Below are 20,037 nucleotides of genomic sequence, written 5' to 3' on the forward strand. Positions count from 1 at the left end.
TTGAATCTGTGGTTCTTAAAATAAACTAAGAAAATATATTTTTCTATACAAAAACCTATTGGCCTGGAATTGTCTTTCAGTGTGTGTTCCTCATTTATTGCTTGTGTGTGTACAACAAATGCTTAACACTACTCCTTTGATAAGCTTACTGCTCGACCACACTACCACAAAATAGAGCATTAGTATTATCTCTTTTTGCCACTATCTTACCTCTAAGGGGAACCCTTGGACTCTGTGCATACTATTCCTTACTTTGAAATAGTGCATACAGAGCCAATTTCCTACACTTGGTCACATCAAAGTCCAACAAAGTCTCTTGCATTGGGACTGTCCAGTGATCAACAATGTTCTTCACCCAACATGGTGATTACAGACACGTTTTAAAACTTCTTCGAAGTTTCGACCAGCCATGTAGGACTGTGAATTATGCATCAAAAAGGGGTCTTCATCAGGAAAATCTATTGGAACACTGGAGTCTTCTTGGCCATGAAACAATTCAAATTCCTTCATCTCTGTAGGAAAGAGCCTCTTCAATATGGTCACTCTACACTTTTTGCCTGCTTTCTGGTGGATGTTCGACTGAAAGTGCACTCGGTTGCCTTCTAACCAGGACCCCAGTGCCAGAACTCTTTCCCCCAAAACTGCACAGTCATTTTTCACGGCTGGCAAAACCTTTAGTACCCAATGTAAGTCCCTAGTAAACAGTAGCCTTGGAACCTAGGGCATGGGGTACTTAGGAGAGCCCATAAGGGCTGCAGCACGAATTGTGCCACCCTAAAGGACCCCTCATCAAGCACATGACCGGCTGCATGTCTTGGTGCAGACTAAAGTGAAAACACAACATGGCACTTCCCTAAACACTGCATGCAATATATGTAAGTCATCCCTCTAGCAGGCCTTACAGTCCTAAAGCAGGGTGCATTATATTACATGTGAGGGCATATCTACATGAGCAGACACACCCCTGCTATGTTTTTGTCGATTCTCAGACATAGTAAGTGATGAGGGAAGCCATTTTAAGTGCACGTGTTGGACACTGGTCAATAAAAGCTTCCCAACTACATGATGGTTTCTCTTAATGTGGGGATGTTTGGGATCAAACATCTCAGATTAATAAACCCTCACTGATTTATTAATAACTGCACCCAGAGGGCACCATAGAGGTGCCCCCTGAAAACCTACCAGCTGCTAGTGTGTTGACTGACTGGTGTTGAAGAGTTCAGCCACCAAAGATGTGTTTCGGACCCCACAAGGTGAAAGCCAGCGACAAACACCTGCATTGGGTGGGAGTGGTATCACCTCATCCAGGCAGGGTGTACATTCAAGGGTGGGAAACTTCAAAGGCCTAGCTGCTTTTGTGATGTCTCTACAGATGGTGGAGATGACTGACCCCACTGTCCTGACCCTACTTTTGATGGCAGCATAGGTGGGAATATTCTGCAGATTGGGAGGTGTGCCCACTTAATGTCCCACCTCTAAGGTGGATGAGCTGAAGAGGACACTTTCGGAAGCTGGCCTGGTGTGTGGTGGGTACTCAAAGTACTTACACCTTATACCAGGTACCCCCTTTTAGTGATGTGTAGGCAGTGTCTAGAAGCCAGGCTCTCTAGAGGTAGCTGTGGATGAGCAGCCAAGGCTTATCTAGGAGACATGCAAAGCTCATGCAAAACCACTGTAGTTACACAGCACTTACACACATGAAAGAAAACACTCAGTTGTACAAAAATAAAGGTACTTTATTTTTGGAACCCAATACCACAAAATACCAGAAGGGCAACCCCTCAATAGGAGGTAAGTATTACACTAAATATATGCACCAGTAAACAGTAATAGGTATAGAAAAGGTTAGAAAACAGTTCAAATAGCAATAACCAATAGTGACCTACAGGGAGCCCAAATCATATACCAAACAAAATGGAAGGCGAACACAGGACCCCCCACCTAGGTAAGTGGACTATGTAGAAGGGAGCTGGGATTACTAGAAAAACACAGAGGTAAATAACACAGTACCCCCCAGCGGTCAGGAAAGCAAGAGTAAATCACTAGAATGTTGCCTATTCACCTAAAATGAAGGAAAAGAAGAAAAGAAAACACCCAGACAAGACTGCAAGAAACCAGTGGTGGATTCCTGGAGATGAAGACCTGTGGAGAGAGGGGACCAAGTCCAAAAGTGTCAGTGGAGTTAGACGCAATGCACAGGGGTACTTTCCTGCGTGGGAAGGCAAGGGCTTACCTCCACCAAAGTTGGACAGCTGTCCGAGAGGACCAAGAGGACAACTCCGGACCACCACCCTGGATGCAGGATCCACGCAGCTCGGGATAAGAGGAGATCCATGCAGCCAGTTGTCATTGCAGTTGGTGCCTGAGGATGCAGGGGAATGACTGCTTCACTCCAAGGTTGATTCCTTCTTCCTTCTCATGCAGACTGAAGACTTGCCTCCTTCATAGGATGAACAGCTGGGGACATGTTGCAGAAGCTGGAAGGAGCCATGAAAACAATGTTGCAAGCAGAGTCTTCATCGTGGATGCAGATTGTTGGTTCCTGGAGGGTCCAGTTGCGGTTCTGGTGGCTAGAAGTTGAAGTAGAGGTTGCGGAGGAGTCCTGCTGGAATCTTGCAAGCCGAATCTGAGGACCCACCCAAAAGAGAGACCCTAAATAACCCTGAAAGGGGGGATTGGTCACTTAGTTAGATGATTACCTATCAGGAGGGGGCTCTGACGTCACCTGCCTGACCTGGCCACTCAGTTGCTCCCAGAGGTCCCTGCCAACCTTAGATTCAAAATGGCAGAACCCAGGCACCCTCTGGGGGAGCTCTGAGCACCACAGCTGAGGTGGTGATGGAGAGAGGAGTGGTCACTCCCTTTCCATTGTCCATTTTCGCGCCAGAGTAGGGACTGGCAGTCCCTGAACCGGTGTAGACTGGTTTATACACAGAGGGCACCAAATGTGCCCTTCAAAGCATACCAATGGCTCGGGAAGGCTACCCCTCCCAAGCCATTAACAACCTCTTTCCAAAGGGAGAGGGTGTTACCCCTCTCTCCCAAAGGAAATCCTGTTCTGCCTTCCTGGGCTTGAGCTATTCAAGCAGGAGGGCAGAAACCTGTCTGAGGGGTGACAGCCACTTGGGCTGCCCAGAAAACCCCAAAAGGCTGGTAGGAGCAAAGCTCCTCTAACAAGTCCCCAGAGTGCATGGAATCATACTTCAAATACTGGGGTATGATTCCCACATTTATGATACCAAACATGCCTAGGTTTGGAGTTACCATTATGTAGCTGGACATAGGTAGTGATCTATGTCCAGTACAAACATAAAATTGCATCCCTACACTCATGAAGTCCAGGAAAATGGAACTGGAGTTCATGGGAAGGTGCACTCAAACACAGGTACTTGCACCCTGTCCTCTAGGCTAGGAGGGCCTGCCATAGGGATGACTAATAGTGACTAAGGGGGTGATTCTGATTCTGGCGGGCGGCGGAGGCAGCCCGCCAGAATTCCGCCCCCATTATACCGCTCCGCGGTCAGAAGACCGCGGAGGGTATTATGAGTTTTTCCCTGGGCTGGCGGGCGGTCTCCAAAAGACCGCCCACCAGCCCAGGGAAAAACTCCCTTCCCACGAGGATGCCGGCTCGTAATCGAGCCGGCGGAGTGGGAAGGTGCGACGGGTGCAGTGGCACCCGTCGCGTATTTCAGTGTCTGCAAGGCAGACACTGAAATACTTTGCGGGGCCCTCTTACGGGGGCCCCTGCCGTGCCCATGCCATTGGCATGGGCACGGCAGGGGCCCCCAGGGGCCCCGCGACCCCCCCTACCGCCATCCTGTTCATGGCGGCTTTCCCGCCATGAACAGGATGGCGGTAGGGGGGGTCAGAATCCTCATGGCGGCGGAGCGCGCTCCGCCGCAATGAAGGATTCCCCCGAGCAGCGGTAAGTCGGCGGGAGCCCGCCGACTTGCCGCTTCTGACCGCGGCTGAACCGCCGCGGTCAGAATGCTCGTGGGAGCACCGCCAGCCTGTTGGCGGTGCTCCCGTGGTCGGTGGCCCTGGCGGCCACCGGCCGCCAGGGTCAGAATGACCCCCTAAGTGCAGTGACCTGTAGTGAAAAAGGGAGCATGCACCCTTTCAAGGGGGGCTGCAATGCCAGGCCTACAGAATACTTTGCATGGGCTTTCCATGGGTGGCATAATAAATGCTGCAGCCCATGAGGATCCCCTGGTACCCCAATGCATGTAAACATGATTGAAGGGAGCAAGCATAATCACTGGGGTCCTGGTTGGCAGGATTCCAGTCAACACAGTCAAACAGACTGACAACAGGCAGAAAATGGGGGTAACCATGCCAAGAAAGAGGATACCTTCCTACAAATTTCAGACAACAATAACAAAATGATCCTTCCAAAAAGGAGGTCTCATAGTATTCAGAGTCATGTGAAGGCATTTTTACACAGCAAAGGCTGAATGAAAGTCTTGGTGCACATGACATCAAGTGTGTTCCTAGTGGAATGGGCCCCCTTTTCATTTTAAGCCCTTAGTTTACCATCTATTAGAAAAATGACACCACAAATGAGAGGATCAAGATTATCTGCTGCTTGTCCCTCAATCCCTTCAAGTTGTCTGGACTGTTGGCTGGACCAAAGTCATTTTTGCGTAGGGGTATTCCCGGAACCCCCAGCTACTTCTGTAGTAAGAACAGATAGCAGGTTTTCAACCAGATTCAGTGTTATTACACAAAACATTTTATCAACAGACAAGGAGGGACAAAATCCCATGGGCATGCTCAGGTATAAACATCTTCCAGCAAACAGAATCCTGCATTCTATCTCTGCCATCTGCGCATCTTAGAGGGGGGGCACAATCAGCAGTCTTGAATCTTGCAAGCCGAATCTGAGGACCCACCCAAAAGAGAGACCCTAAATAACCTTGAAAGGGGGGATGGTCACTTAGTTAGGTGACTAGCTATCAGGAGGGGGCTCTGACGTCACCTGCCTGACCTGGCCACTCAGATGCTCCCAGAGGTCCCTGCCAACCTTAGATTCAAAATGGCAGAACCCAGGCACCCTCTGGGGGAGCTCTGAGCACCACAGCTGAGGTGGTGATGGAGAGGAGTGGTCACTCCCTTTCCTTTGTCCATTTTCGCGCCAGAGCAGGGACTGGCAGTCCCTGAACCGGTGTAGACTGGTTTATACACAGAGGGCACCAAATGCCCTTCAAAGCATTCTATCTCTGCCATCTGCGCATCTTAGAGGGGTGCACAATCAGCAGTTGGGTCAAACATGTAGGGTGTTTGATTCCTCCCCAAAAGTATTGCCTATCAGACCGTGTTTTAATCCACCTGCCAGAGGTCTAGCCTACCAATGGTAGATCTATCTGTGTCCCAATAGAATAAGCTGGTATGGTAAATCAGTTGTGTTCCTAGTTTCATGATCCTCTATATGGGTGGGGTGGTGGTGGGGTGAGGGGCATGGGGGTAATAGCACTTGTGTCTACTCAGACACAGGGATTAGTCTACACATTCCCTATTTTTTAACTCTTTCCTTAGTTCCTGCCAAAATGTCCAGAGGGAAAGAGTGAAGTGACCATAATGGATTTCCAAAGTATGGAGCCTAATAGTGGAACCCTTGAGTTCTCTTCAGCTGTTGGAACTGCAACTACCACCCTGAAGATGGGATTTTGCAAGCTAAAAGGCATGGATGTTAGACCAGTGGTTAAGATTTATTTAACACATACAGAAGAGTTTTGAACATGTGAGGATTTGTCATTTTTCTTTGTACAAGCAAAGGGTTGTTAACTTATTATTAAAACATATGACATAGCTGAGGTAGCACTTCCTTGAAATGTCCAAGGAGATTCCTGGGCATCAGCAACATGCATACCCTTTTTGGATGTTTATTGTGCTGCTACATAGCCTAATGGCCTACCATTGTGCAGCACTACTGTCTTTAGGATATGCACCAATGACTGGACAGGAGCTGTAATAACTTAAGGTTACATTTTCCTGCCATGGCAAAAAAAGCTGTTTGCTTGTTGCATCACTTATTAATGGGGTTTTGTCTTTTTATTGCTTTAGAACATGCCTCACCTCGATATTCCTTTGGTATACTTTCAGTATGTAAGTATTAAAGCAAGGTCAGGGAGACAGAGTTAATGTATGGATTACTTATAATAAACATTACTCCTCGTCTTTGCAGGCTTGCTTCATTACTAGTTACTCTTCTTCCCTGACCTGAATAATTCAGCATCTCTTTAGTGGGAGGGTAGGTCAAGCTCTTCTTCACCCTTGAGGATATGAGGTAAGAGAGGGCAGGGCTATCCTTGAGGAGGGATAAGGAACTGAAAGAAAAGACACAGGCTTCTGGGATGGGAGGGAGAGCATGCAGAACTCCTCACTTTGTCAGGAATGGAGTAAGGTCAGGAAGACCAGAATTAAAGCAGATTATCAAAAGTAACTCTAACTATAAACCTCTAGAAAATTACAAGTGTCCGATTTAAGAGCTTGGTGTATGGGGTACGGTCTCACAAATCTGACAGATATTCTGTTTACCATATTCCGATTAAATTATATCCCATGACATTAATAATAAAGCACACAGAAATACCAACACATTTGTGACAAAGTATCCCATCCACTGAACTCTAAATCAGGCACTAAATGTTTTCTGTTTTAATTCCTCAACAGAATATAGACTGATACAAACATCCCACAAAACTCAGAGACACTCCGAACCCACAGAACCTGCGCCTGCTAGCAAAATCAAACATTAATATTCAATCCACTAGGAAACACAGGTTCAATGCAAAATGAGATGCTCCAAAAAACTAATTATGAACAACACTCTAGCAAAATATATAATAATTACTGTGGAAAACCCCAAATATAGACAACTGACCATCAGATATAAGATTAGCACCATGGTCTAAAAACTGTAAGATGGTGGCAGAGTGGGACTAGGAAAGATAAGCCAGACAGGATCTATCAACAAGGCAACTTCGAACTTGCGGGGAAAAAAGAATTGTTCCCACACACTGCCATAGATAGGAAGAAACACAAATTCTGCATGATTAGTTTATGAGCAGGATCGCTGACTTGATAAAGCTGGAGATGAATATGACACACGCATTTTACCAAGGGAAATCTCAAAGCTAGGACACCATGCAGCAGAGTAACCGTCAGCTTGTCACACCAACAGAGACCCAAAATGTCTTAATTGAACTCTGGGAAAAACTATGAACCAATAAAGCTTTGATTTTTACATTTTGTATGTCACATCAACAAATTAGTATTTAATTGTACTGTACTGTGTTTGTGTGTTAGAACTTTTAGGATATTTATGTTTGGTAGGATTTACTTACTTCTTCCAAGGTCGAGTTTTTACTTGCAAAACCCTGGAATTCAGCAAGGAAAAGCTGTTTCAGATTATCCATTTCCTGCTGAAACTTGGTCCTCTCTTCTTCCTTCCATTTCTCAAAGTCTTGTTTTGCATCCTTTTCTCTGCGATAGGTGTCTTCCAACTCCTGTCAGAAAAAGAGGCAAAACCAATAGCTGTTTGTTATAAAATCCCTGTCAAGGATGGCAAAAGTTAAAGGACAATGCCTTGGATAGAGCCCAGTCTTTTATAAATATACCCACAACTGCTAACAGCATGCTATAATATCTCAATTACTTATTTAAGGGTAATTTCATAACTCTGAGTCTTTTATTCCCCATGCTATTTAACATCTTTAAGGAAATAATCTCCTTTCACAGACCTGCAGTCCTATTTTCATAATTTAATAAAAAAATGCTTCTGGAGTCCCTTCTGTATATTTACTTCCTTGAATCTTGTTATTTCTTTTCATTCAGAGAAATATAAATACATATCATATACGTCAAACGCAGTTTGAAAGTTAGGGTCACAACACCCATGACATAATATTTATTTTGATCACTTTAACTGACAGTAAATCTTACACCTATTGACAGTTAGGATGTACAATCAGGGCTGAGGTGGTGGTACATTAGGACTATGAGACATCACAGGTTGGTGACATGTCAGCATGGAAGACATAATATATCAACACATCTTCTCGGCAGGCAACTATCGCGCACCACACAGCAAACAAGTTAAGATTCAGCATAAATCTTATATGCCACAATACAACAACACAACAATAACATAGTCTGAAATCCATCCCCCCCTCGTATATCCCTGCATCTTCACTGCAGGACCCCTCTCAGCTTGCTCTGCATAGCCCACCCCCCTTCCACCCCATTCAACCAACTCAAACCTCCGCCACCAGCACTGTCACCACATCCGCAATATCTGTATGGAATCCTTGCTCTTGATCCCGAAGATCCAGCAACATCCCATCCCAGCTAGAGGCCAAGGGAATTTTATGTAATCCCAGGCTATCTTCCCTCCGCAACACCACCCCCTCTGCTTCCGCTCATACCATACATGACCTTTTCCATGCTTCTATCGAAGGGGCTCAGTGGACTTCCATCTCCTGGTGATGAGTCGCTTAGCCGTCAAATGACCCAAATTCAGGAATCTCGTGGAAGCCTTATGCTTTTTAGCTCTGGGGAAAAGGCCCAAGATACATGCTTCCGACGTGGTCAGTTGCGGACGTGCCATGCAGTTGTGCCGACACTTCACGCCAATAAAAGCATTATAAGGGACAGGACCACAACATGTGTAACAAGTCTACGGCCACCAACATGCAGCGGGGGCAGGCTGAGTCTGTGCGATTAAAATACTGATTAATCTTTGCCGGTGTAAGATAGGCTCTATGTTGTATATAGAATTGGATCAGACGGAATTGTGAATTTTGTGGAATGTTTATGTGGCTTTTCAGGGCAGCTTCCCATTCATTATCTTCACAGGGCCTGGCCAGGTCGCCCTGCACAATAACCTGCAGTGTGGAACAGGTGTGAACTGTGTGTGTCCGGAGCGCGTCTGTGATCTAACGTACTAAATGGCTACCCCGCCCCATAACATGCAGGTGCATGGCAGTCCTCTGGAGCTTGGCCGAGGTCGCTGGTCCCGCAGGATGCGTCGCTGTTCTTTTGCAGGTCCTTTGAAGCAGGAGACAGGCTGGTAGGGCTGGGGCCAAAGCAGTTGTTGTCTTTCTTCTTCTCTTCTGCTAGCCAGTCCTTCTTTTTCTTGTCAGATCCCCAGGAATCTGGTGAGCTGGGTTCAGGGAGGCCCTTAAATCCTAGAATTAGGGGTGTTTTAGGGGTCAAAAAGCAGTAGCAAATGGCTACTGTCCCTGAGGGTGGCTACACCCTCATTGTGCCCACTCTTTTTGGGGAGGGGGGTCCAAACCCAATCCCATAGGTCCCGTCCTCCAAACCAAGATGGAGGATTCTACAGGGAGGGGGTCACCTCAGCTCTGGACACCTTAGGGGTGGTCCTGGCTGGGGTGGTCACTCCTCCCTGTTTTCCCTAATTTTCCCACCGGACTTGCTGTCAAAAGTGAGGCTTTGTCTGGGGGCAGGCAACTCCACTAGCTGGAGTGCCCTGGGACACCGCAAGGTGTTACAGTTCCTGTGGAGGGGGGGGGGGGGGGGGGAGGGTGTGAAGCACCTCCACCCAGGACAGGCTTTGTTTCTGATCACCAAGAGCACAAAGGCTCTCATCCCATGTGGTCAGAAACTTGTCTGAAAGTGGCAGGCTGGCACAGACCGCTCAGTCCTACACTAGCAGTTTGGCTAACATACTCTAACACGCCCTCTGTGTGCATTTTTCAATAAATCCCATTCTGGCATCAGTTAGTGTTTATTGTGCTGAGAAGTTTGATACCAAACTTACCAGTATTCAGTGAACCCATTATGGAAATGTGGAGTTCGTAATGACAAACTCCCAGACCATATACTCAATATGGCTAGACTGCATTTACAATGTCTAAGAATGGACTAGACACTGTAGGGGCATATTGCTCATGCAGCTATGCCCTCACCTGTGCTATAGTGCATCCTGCTTCAGGGCTATAGGGACTGCTAGAGGGGTGACGTACCTATGCCACAGGCAGTTGTTAGTGGGCATGGCACCCTGAGAGGGGTACCATGTCGACTTTACCTTTTTCTCCCCACTAGCACACACAGGCTGCATACGCAGTGTACATGTGCTTGGTGTGGGGTCCCTCAGGGTGGCATAATACATGCTGCAGCCCTTGGGCACCTTCCCTGGCCACAGGGCCCTTAGTACCACGGGTACCTTTTACAAGGGACTTAACTGTGTGCCAGAGTTGTGCCGGTTGTGGAAATAAAGGTACACATTTTGGGAAGGAATACTGGTGCTGGGGCCTGGTTAGCAGGATCCCAGCACACTTTCAATCAAAGATGGCATCAACACTAGGCAAGAAGGGTGGGTGGATAACCATGCCAACAGTGGCACTTTCCTACAGTACTACTCCATGTTTGGTACGGCCAGGCCACCCCTTTCCAGTGGCAAGTACAACTTTGTCAGTGCCACTCTACAGCGGCTTTTGTTCTAAATACCGGAGTCCCTTCTGTATAGACCATGACCAACAGCATCAAATCCGGGAGGTACCAAGGAAAACCATTAATAGTCCACAAAATAGCACACTCCAGACAAGGATAATGGAATATAATGTCTACAGTGTGGTGGAAAAGACTCAATAATGAAGTTACCAGTATATAATTTAGACATTGTCTACTTTTCCATTCCAGCCTTCACCTTTGAAGAATACCAAAGCTCAAAATCATTCACACCAACTTGACTGTACAGAAGGGTTTAAACCCTTTCTAGCTGAGCCAAAGTTAATAAACAGTGAATCCAGAATTGGGAAAAGTACAACTCGATCAAGATACACCAGGACTGATCTCTTGACATTTAAAAAGTGAAAATACTCTTCAGGACACGAGGAATCCTGAAATCAAATGAGGTAGCACTACATCTTGGTCTACATAAACAGGCGACTTAGTCCTGAGGCCACAGAGAGAGAAATATTTAACACAGGAGGATACTGATTAACAACAGCCCATTTTTGACGCCTCTCCACCTGATGCAAATAAGGAAACCAAGTGGCCGGGGCTTAAAAGTGAACAACAATTTTCACCTTCTCCCGCTTGAGTCTCATCAACACCTTTGGAATCAGAAGAAAAGGAAAAAGCGTATAGCGGAACATGAGCCCACAAACAAGAGAAAACATCTAGCAGCTATTCTCCCCTCTGCTTGCACCTGAAAACAATCTTTGGGCTCCCAGGAGGCAACAAGATCTAACTATGAAAAACCCCATCCCTTGGAGATTTTTTTAATACTACAGGGCTCAGACACAAGACTTGCGATGAAGGGAATACTCTGCTGAACTGTCTGTGGCTATATTCTCCTTCCCACTGATGAACACTGCTGGAAGGAAAAAAATATGTGACTAGGCCCAGTGAAAAACAAACTTGTTTCTCCTCACAAAACTTATAACAGAAAACATGAACAGGAAAACCAAATAAATCTTTAATAAGCAAGCGTCCTGCAAGTTCAACTTCACTATTCCAAAATGCTCCCAAATGGACCACCTGCATTATCTTTTGCAGACAATCCATCTTGAGGAGTATTACTGATACCAACTTGATAAGCCATTTCAGTTCCAAGACAGGACGGAAACCTCCTGATGCTTTTCCCATCAAAAAAAGAACTGAATAAATGTCATGTCCCACCTCTTCTTTTGGGACAGGAACAACTGTTTGTTCTTTAATAAATCTTCTGCACATTCCCATCAAGCTTCTGCTTTCAAATTGTTCCCCTAAATAGATGTAAGGATGAACACCAAAGCAGGAGGTATCCATGACAAGTCTACAGCATAACCTTAGTGAACAATGTTTAGGACTCAAAGATCCACAACATCTTCTGAGCATCTACAAATTCTTGGATATGACCTCCTCGATTCCAGGTCAGGAAAGCTGACACCCCAAGTGTCAGGAACGCTGACATTTCTGATCTGGTTCACAATATCTCTTTCTCCCCTTGCCACCTGCTGCCGCCAGCCCTTCCTACCATCCCACCACCCCTCCACCATCATTTGAATCTTGTTGGGCAGCTGTACACTGTGTGGAATAACACTGAGGGTCTTTTCCTTGCTTGTTTTTGTGCCTCTTATGAGGTTGGACCTAAAGGAAGAGAAATGTATTTCTTTAATGTTTAGTATGCATGTTTATGGTCCTTGAACTCCTTTGTGACCATGGACTCCAGTTGGTTCCCAAAGTTTATTCCCGGAAAGGTATTTTTCAAGAGATGCTTTTTCTGAAATATCTACTGTCCTATCCCTCAGCCAAATATGGCACATGGCTAGCATTGCTCCATGCCTGAAGCTTCTGCCAGATTATTAAAATCTTTCACCAAAGACCTTGTTGTGTATGCCCCACAGATTCCTTCTCTTAATACCAGATTCGGGCCGCAAAATTATTTTTTAAGACGGCTTCGGCCTTTTTGTCCCCTGCATGTGAAGGGGCACAGTCCTCACAATTGACCAACATCTTGCCTGCCAATGGTGTGAATTTAACAGCATACTGTCTCAGTCTCTTCTAATATATACATGAACCTTGGTGGAACCTTCGTACTGTAAGATGATCCAGATCTTCTTATTACGGTAGAATCATTGAGTGGATCTTTTCAGATAAAAGACGCATAGGACCAGAGGACTTATTGCACTTTGGAAAAAGCAATGATGATTCCTCTTTCAGAATATTCATAGCAGGGAATCCAAGTTCTTCCTTACATGGGAGAACCTCACTCCTTACATATTTCCCTGAATACAATGAACCTACTTAGTCTGGAGGAGCAGAACAGGAAAAGAACAGGACCAAGAGGGAGAATTATCCCTTTTTCAATTATGGAGGTTCTTTCTTTTTTTCCTTTTCCCTTATCTGCCTCCAAAGAATTAGAATGCTACCTCTATGAGGCGTGAAACTTCTGATTTATCATAATTTCTTGAAGACTGCAGGCATCTTGTAGATGGGGATCTCCTGGATCAGCTATGCCCCCTGTAGCTCATCTCCTGACAAATAAAGCTCCTAACTGAGCCTTCATGTTTAAATTGGCACTGTATCACCAAGTGACTTAAACATTAGGCTACGAGTGGAGGGAACAAAGCGCCAGTCACTAACAGTATTCTTTAAAATGCCCCTCTAGGATTTGACTCATGCATTTATTGTTTGTTCTTTTTTTTGTTTTTAACTCTTTTAAAGCGACTGGCGATTGCCACATCCTTTCACAAAAGTCAGTCTCCTACATGGATAGAGGCTGAGGACTCAGCTTCTTCCAACCCTGCTTTCCCTAGTTCAGACTGATTCTGAGCTTGGCAGTGCTTAGAAAAAGTCCGTCAAAGACAGGCAATCAAAACAAGATGTGACGCTGCAGGGAGTGGCCTTTTTAGAAGGGACTCCAGTAGCCTTCTTTTAATAAAACTAAAATGAGAGCTGGGGTCTGTGGGAGGAAAAGATTTCCCCAAAGTTGATGACTGAAACAGGGAAGTAGGAGAGGAGTTAATGCCGGTGCAGGTCTAAGCTTTAACGCTGACTTTAATGTTTTGATGAGAACTAGAATAATGTGACATCAAAAGTCAGCAGAGGGATTAATATCATCTTTAAAGGAGGAAGCAAAATGAACACGTGGTCAAATACACATATGTATGTTTGAAAAAAATAAGTGAAAGGGCTAACCCCAATAAAAACAATACGTGTAGCATGACTATTTAAGTGGGGAAATAAAGTTGTAGTTTGCCAATCTGACAAGTGGCATTATTGTGCTTCGTCTGTTATTAAAACCCGATTTGCTGTGCCTGTCTCAATAAAAATGAAAATAATTTGAACCAGGCTGCCTGGAGACTACAAGAGCAAATTGAGACTAATCAGCTTTTTGGAGTGAATTTTGTTTTGTCAACGGCATCAAAGCAGTATTGTGGCACTGATTTTTTCTTTCTTTTATGCACCTTATAATATCATTAAAAAGTTTCAGAAAGTAAGCAGACAATGTGCCATATAATTAATGTGCTTTCTAGTAAATGTGCGGGGGGGCTCTAGGAAAGAGGATTTTTATATGGGGTGGAAAAGTGTCCAACTCAAAGGATAAGGCCACCACTTGCTAGATATCACACAAATTAAATAAAATAAACATGTGCACAATCCCTGATAATGTGACACAAAGCAGTCCGATTTAAATCAAAGAAAATGTGTAAAGTATATACAGAATAGAAAAAGGTCACATAAAACACAATATAATCGACAACAGAGTTAAAATAATGGAACAATATTGAGTAAGATAAGATCAAAAATCCAATAAAGTGAACCAGAGATATAACTTTTTTAATTGCTAAGCAAAAATAGTGGCAAATAGGACAAAGCATCAATAATGGCCTCTAACAATCAGTAGACTAGGACCTAGGCACAATTTGAGGCCAACAGAGAAGTAAGAAAAAGCCTCCTTGTGCGGGCCTCTACTGAAACTGTAGCTACCATTTTGGAACCAAAGATCAGACACTTGAAGCAGGTTGGTCAGACTGGAACTTTGGAGATTTCTCGCTGAAACTTTTTTAAGTCTCAATGAAGAAGAGGACAGTCAATTCTTTGGAGATGCTGGGAGCCTTGACTGTTGTAGAAAAGTGCCCCTTTTTGACACGGTCACCCCCACTTTTTGCCTGGTACATGATGTCATTTCGATTGAAAGTGCACTGGGTTCCTGCTAACCAGATCGCCAGTGCCAGAACTCTTTCCCTAAAACTGTGCAATTATTGCCTAATTGGCAATACCTTGCCCCTCCTATAAGTCCCCATTAATTGGTGTAAATAGTACCCCTGGTACCTAGGGCATGGGTAACAGAAAAGGTCCCAAAGGGCTGCAGAAGGTGTAGTGTCACCCTCGGGAATCCCTCACCTAGCATATGCAGACTGTCATTGCAGGCTCCGTGTCTTGGTGCAGCTAAAAATAAAAACACGACATGGCACACAGCCTGTGTGCCATGTCCTTTAACACTGCATGCAATATATGTAAGTCACCCCTACAGCAGGGCTTACAGCCCTAAGGCACTGCGCATTATATCACATATGAGGACATATCTGCAAGAGCAGATATTCCCATGCTATATCTGTTGATTCTTAAATATAGCGAGTGAACAGGGAAGCCATTTTACGTACATGTGCTGGACACTGGTCACTGCGAATTCCCCAGCTACACGATGGCTTCACTTAGAATAGAGATCTTTGCCATAAAACATCTTGTATTAATAAACCTTCACTGGTGCCAGTGAAGGATTTATTAATACATGCACCCAGAGGGCACCTTAGAGGTGCCCCCTGAAAACCTACCAACTAGCAGTGTGTGGATTGACTAGTTTTAGCCAGCCTGCCACCACCAGAAACAATTCTGACCCCTAAGGGTGAGAGCCTTTGCTCTCGGCCGGTCAGAAACAAAGCCTGCTCCAGGTGAGGTGTTTACACATCCCACCCAACAGGATGACCTATGAATTTGCATTCCAAGGCAAGGAGCTTCAAAGAAGTCCACCACCCTTGGTATGCAGATCTGGCTGAACTCAAAGGGGAGATGCTAATACCCCACCACCCAATGCCACAGGGCCTATTTGTCACCTGGACAGGCAGGACATTTAGTATTCAGAGGTGTGTCCATCCCCAGTCCCACCCCTAAGTTGCGCTACCTGATGTGGACACAACATTTAGGAATCTGTCATCTTGGTGTTGGCAGACTTAGGAACTCTGGGATAGGGTTATGCCCACTTTCCACAGAAAGTGGTCAGATAGGGGATGTAGTGAACCCATGGGTAAGTAGCTCACTGGTTACTACCCTACACTCCCCCCCAAAAAAACAAAATTCAGTATTTAGGGGAGCCTCTGGCACCAGGAAATCAGATTTGTGCTGACCTATGAAGAAGAAGAAGAAGGACACCCAAGAGCTGCAAAAGCAAAGGACGAGGAAGAAGCACCTGACTTGGCCCCTGCCCTACTTGCCTGTTTGCTGTTCCCACCAATTGTCGTCAACGTCGACTCAGCCTGCAAGCTGCTGTGCCTCCAAAAGTCTGGGAGGACTTCAGTAAAGATCCAGGAACTCCTGTGGATCAGCGGAACTGAGTCTCTACATCTTGCAGGCACCCCCAGAAACCTGCGAGGACTCCTGACCACAAAATTCTGACACTGGAAAGCACCACTGTCGCCTAGCCCATGTTTAAGTGTGCCAGCGTGGTTCCCCCAGTCCTCCAGAGACATCGACCACCTTGGACTTGCCTACTGTAGACTCCCCGATGCTGCCTCAGCCTCTACTTGCAGGCCCCACAACCGTCAGTGCTCTCGTGGAGAAAACCTGACACTTCTGGACAGCGCTGCACCTGTTGCCTCTGGCCCATGGAGAAGAAAACCAAAGGTGTCTCCATGTCCCAAAGAATCTCAAGATTGGAACCCATCTGTTGGTTTCTCTCGATTGGACTCTCTGTCCAAAACTGCGGCCACTTTTCAACCGGACTGATCCCCGTAGACTGATATTGGATACACAATGCCATACTACATCTCTGCACCCAGCCGCCCCAGTGCCGCCCGATGTGACCTTTTCGAGTGGTCCTGACCTCTGCCCAGTACTTACCTTAAATCCAGGAAATTGTTCCCGTAAGTCGCTGTTCTATACCTGAATGCACAACTTCTGAAAGATGCATTGTGTCGACTTTTGAAACCTTGAAGTATTTTACTAGCAAAACTTGCTTACCTGATGGTATCTGTTCTGGTGCCTACACATATATAAAGATACTTGTTATTTTTGTAAATTGGCATGGATCTCCTTCTTGAGTCGTGTGTCTCATTTATTGACTATGTGTATTTGCCGATGTCTCACACTTCTCTCCGATAAGACTGAGGTTGCTCGACCACACTACCCCCAAAAGGAGCACCTTGGTATTGCGAGAGGAAGCCCCTGTCCACTGGTAAGTGAACCCCTAGACTCTTTGCACAATATATCAAATTTTGCTATATCATATAGCGACCTAGCTTCCTACAACCAGGACAAAGCAGAAATTCAATATGATGCTGTGGAACAGCTCGCTAGATACTTTTTCACACAGATCCGCCTGGAGCTATGGAAGAAATATATTTCTATTTTTCCAAACACTGTTTGCCATAGAAGTGCACTCTTATGCCCACACAATCTCTTAGGAGGGTGCTCAGAGACTCTCAGGGCATCAAGGTAAAGGCCAAAAGCAAATTCCAGTCGAGGTCTACATGGTACTAGTCAGCTGAGCATTTCCAGGAAAAGGACTCTTGCAACTTGCTGTGTCCCTGTAGCCATGCAGAGGTCAAACACATGACCTTTGAACTCCACTTCTTTGTCCTGGGAATAAGAGTGAGAAGGTCCAGTCCTTCAGAGCTTTTCTCTGGTAATGCACAGTTAGTCCAGTCCTCTTCTTGACTTCTGTAGATCTAGTAAGTGTTCTGAGAAGGTGCCTTGTGGTGCCACATTTATGCCTAGCACCAGCTAGTGGGAGGCAGATACTCCTGGAAATTTAATAACCAGTGCAGTAGAAGTTCCTCGTGGCCCTACCTACCTTTTCCAGTAGTTCCTGCGTGCCGTACTGCAAACAATCCAAAGTACCCCTCACTCTCAGAATCCAAGATTGGGAAACATTTCTCCTCTACTACAGAGCATGTGTGCCCACCTGAAATGTGTTCAGGGTAATAGGCATACCCATTCTCTGTGGTCACTCAAACCTCTTCCGAGGGGTAACTTTTCTACCGCTGAATTTGGGGCCAGCCTATGGGGACAAAAGCTGGGGCTTTCGAAATGTCACTTAACATTTGCCTGAGACAGGACAGGTCCTTTTGAAGTTAATTAAGTTCCTGGGCTCACCCCAACTAGGCTTGCTGTCAGGGGAAGAAACCAGCTCCTCACTCACAGGCTATTGTCTCTGCTCTGGAAGAGGTATTCACACCTCTTACACACCTAATCAGGCCAAGCACAGGCAGGGATACTATTGGGCAACTATTGCAAGTTTGCCCCCAGTAGCTTCCGGCAGGATTAAGATAACTTTCTAAAAGCTAAATTTCCCAGAGATCTTAATAAAAAACACCACTGCCAATAGATTGCATGTTTTATTATTGAATGGCACAAATGACCACCATCAACGATTGGGCCCTAGGAGTATCAGATGACCCGGCTTATTGCATGGACCACCTTAACCTACAACCAGATGGTTATCTGAAATCCCTCTATGGGCCACCCAGGCGGCTAAAACCTCAAGGACCAGCAGCCATAACTGTCCAAATTTGGCATAAGGCCACCAGATTTCTTGGATGGTCTGAGAGGTTAACACTAGCCACTTTCCTATGGGATACAGCAAAACTGTAGCTGGTACAGGTCAAAAGTCGTAGATGAAAGGGTATAATCTATACTTTGACTTTTCATATGTGTCAGCCAAGCCTGCCCAAAGACAATGTTTGAGTGTGGGTTTTAAGATAATGGTAGCAAGGTCCACGCTGCTGATGTCAGGATAGAAAGGAAAGGCCTGAAGCTACGATTTCACTGCCTCTATAGTCCACAAGTGCCATTTAACATTCCATACCACGGGTGTAGTTCTATGACAAATTCTTGTCCCTTATAGGACCCTTAAAAGTGGTAATCAGATTGTAAGACAATTTTGACATGTTTTGCAGATCAGTGCACATATACTGTGCACTGGGTAGCAGTGTCCCAATATAACAGCAGGTGAGTCACAAAAAAATGAAACACTGGAGGTTACCACCCTAAAAGAGGTCACATTGCAACAGGTGCGAAGAGGGGGGGATACCTTCTACTAACTCACAGGTAGACTGCTCTGTATCCTGGATATTATTATTTTCTCTCTCTCTCTCTCTCTCTCTCTCTCTCTCTCTCTCTCTCTCTCTCTCTCGCACTCTCTGTTTTCCAGCACAATATCCCTAAATATTGGCTAAAGAAACCATATGTGCAAGACATGTAGTGGGCTTACCAAGTGCCGGTAGGGGCTTGAAGCCCACCTATTGCTGACAATTGGTTTGTTTTCCTGTCTTTCACTCGCCTGCTTCTTTTTTTTTGTGTTCCAGGTTGGTAATCGTTGTTTGTATGTTGGCAGTGTTTTTCCCTCTCCCCTCTCCATGCTGCGCTCCACCTCATAAACTTTCCGCCCACATTTCTTTCTCACGTGTGTTTGTCCCCAACCCACTTCTGTTGCTACTCACCTGTTCCTTCTCCTCGATGTTGCTTCCCACAGTCATGCCCTACTTCTCTCACCCATGGCTTCCCCTCCCCTCATGCATGCCCCCATCTTGCCAGCTGCCTCTCACCCACCCCCACATTCCATGTTGCATTCCTCCACTTGAGCCCTGCTTCTCCTATGCCCGTGGCTTCTTATCCCTACAGCGCCATCTATACTGTTTCAATTCACCGCACTTTGCTTCCCCATCCTACTCTCCATGTTGCCTCTAACCATCCGTACTTTGTAAAAAAAAAGCTTTCACACTACTTCTTGTTTTTTGTTAATGTACAAAATTGCTTGTGTAATGCCTACAAAATAAATGTATTGCAACAGCATACTGCCTTTTTTGCTTCATTGATTTTTAGCGATACTGCACAGCATCAAGGATACTTTACAGCAAGAATAAAAACCTTTGGCAAACCCAATAGGTCTCAAAGTTATGACCAATTGCCCCTGACAGTGTTTGTTCAATTCTGCCCCTTCCAAGCAGTTTGTGAGAATCTGCTTGGGAGGGTGGAACCAAAAGGTATACAAACCTGGCAATCAATTGCCACAGAAAAAAGAACAGGATAAACTCCAGAGGCTTGGCAGGGCAGTAAAATCAAACATTGTAGACATCTGACAATTATTTGTCTCTGTTTTCTTTATTATTACCTACTTTCTCTATTTTAACAAAGTGATCTATTTCAGGAGGTGCTCATCGGCTCAGTGAAGGCGTTTATTTACATTTACATGACAATGGTCTGGGAGGACCCATGGAACTCACATTACACAAATAATGGGCACAGTTCAGTTATTAGCAGACTTTCACAACCAACCACTCTAAACAGGCCTTATGCACTTTAGAG

At 45.5% G+C, this 20,037-nt stretch overlaps 1 protein-coding gene across 2 annotated transcripts in view; it reads right to left on the reverse strand.

The window, feature by feature from the left end:
• Positions 1-20,037, reverse strand: part of DZIP1L (DAZ interacting zinc finger protein 1 like) — a 390,767-nt gene that overhangs the window by 223,179 nt on the left and 147,551 nt on the right. For both annotated transcript variants that reach the window (XM_069213556.1, XM_069213557.1), the window contains exon 5: positions 7,347-7,508. In XM_069213556.1, coding sequence (XP_069069657.1) covers positions 7,347-7,508 — 162 coding nt within the window. The remainder of the gene's footprint in view (positions 1-7,346; positions 7,509-20,037) is intronic.

This window comes from Pleurodeles waltl, chromosome 11 (assembly GCF_031143425.1).
Source record: "Pleurodeles waltl isolate 20211129_DDA chromosome 11, aPleWal1.hap1.20221129, whole genome shotgun sequence".
Classification (NCBI taxonomy): domain Eukaryota; kingdom Metazoa; phylum Chordata; class Amphibia; order Caudata; family Salamandridae; genus Pleurodeles; species Pleurodeles waltl.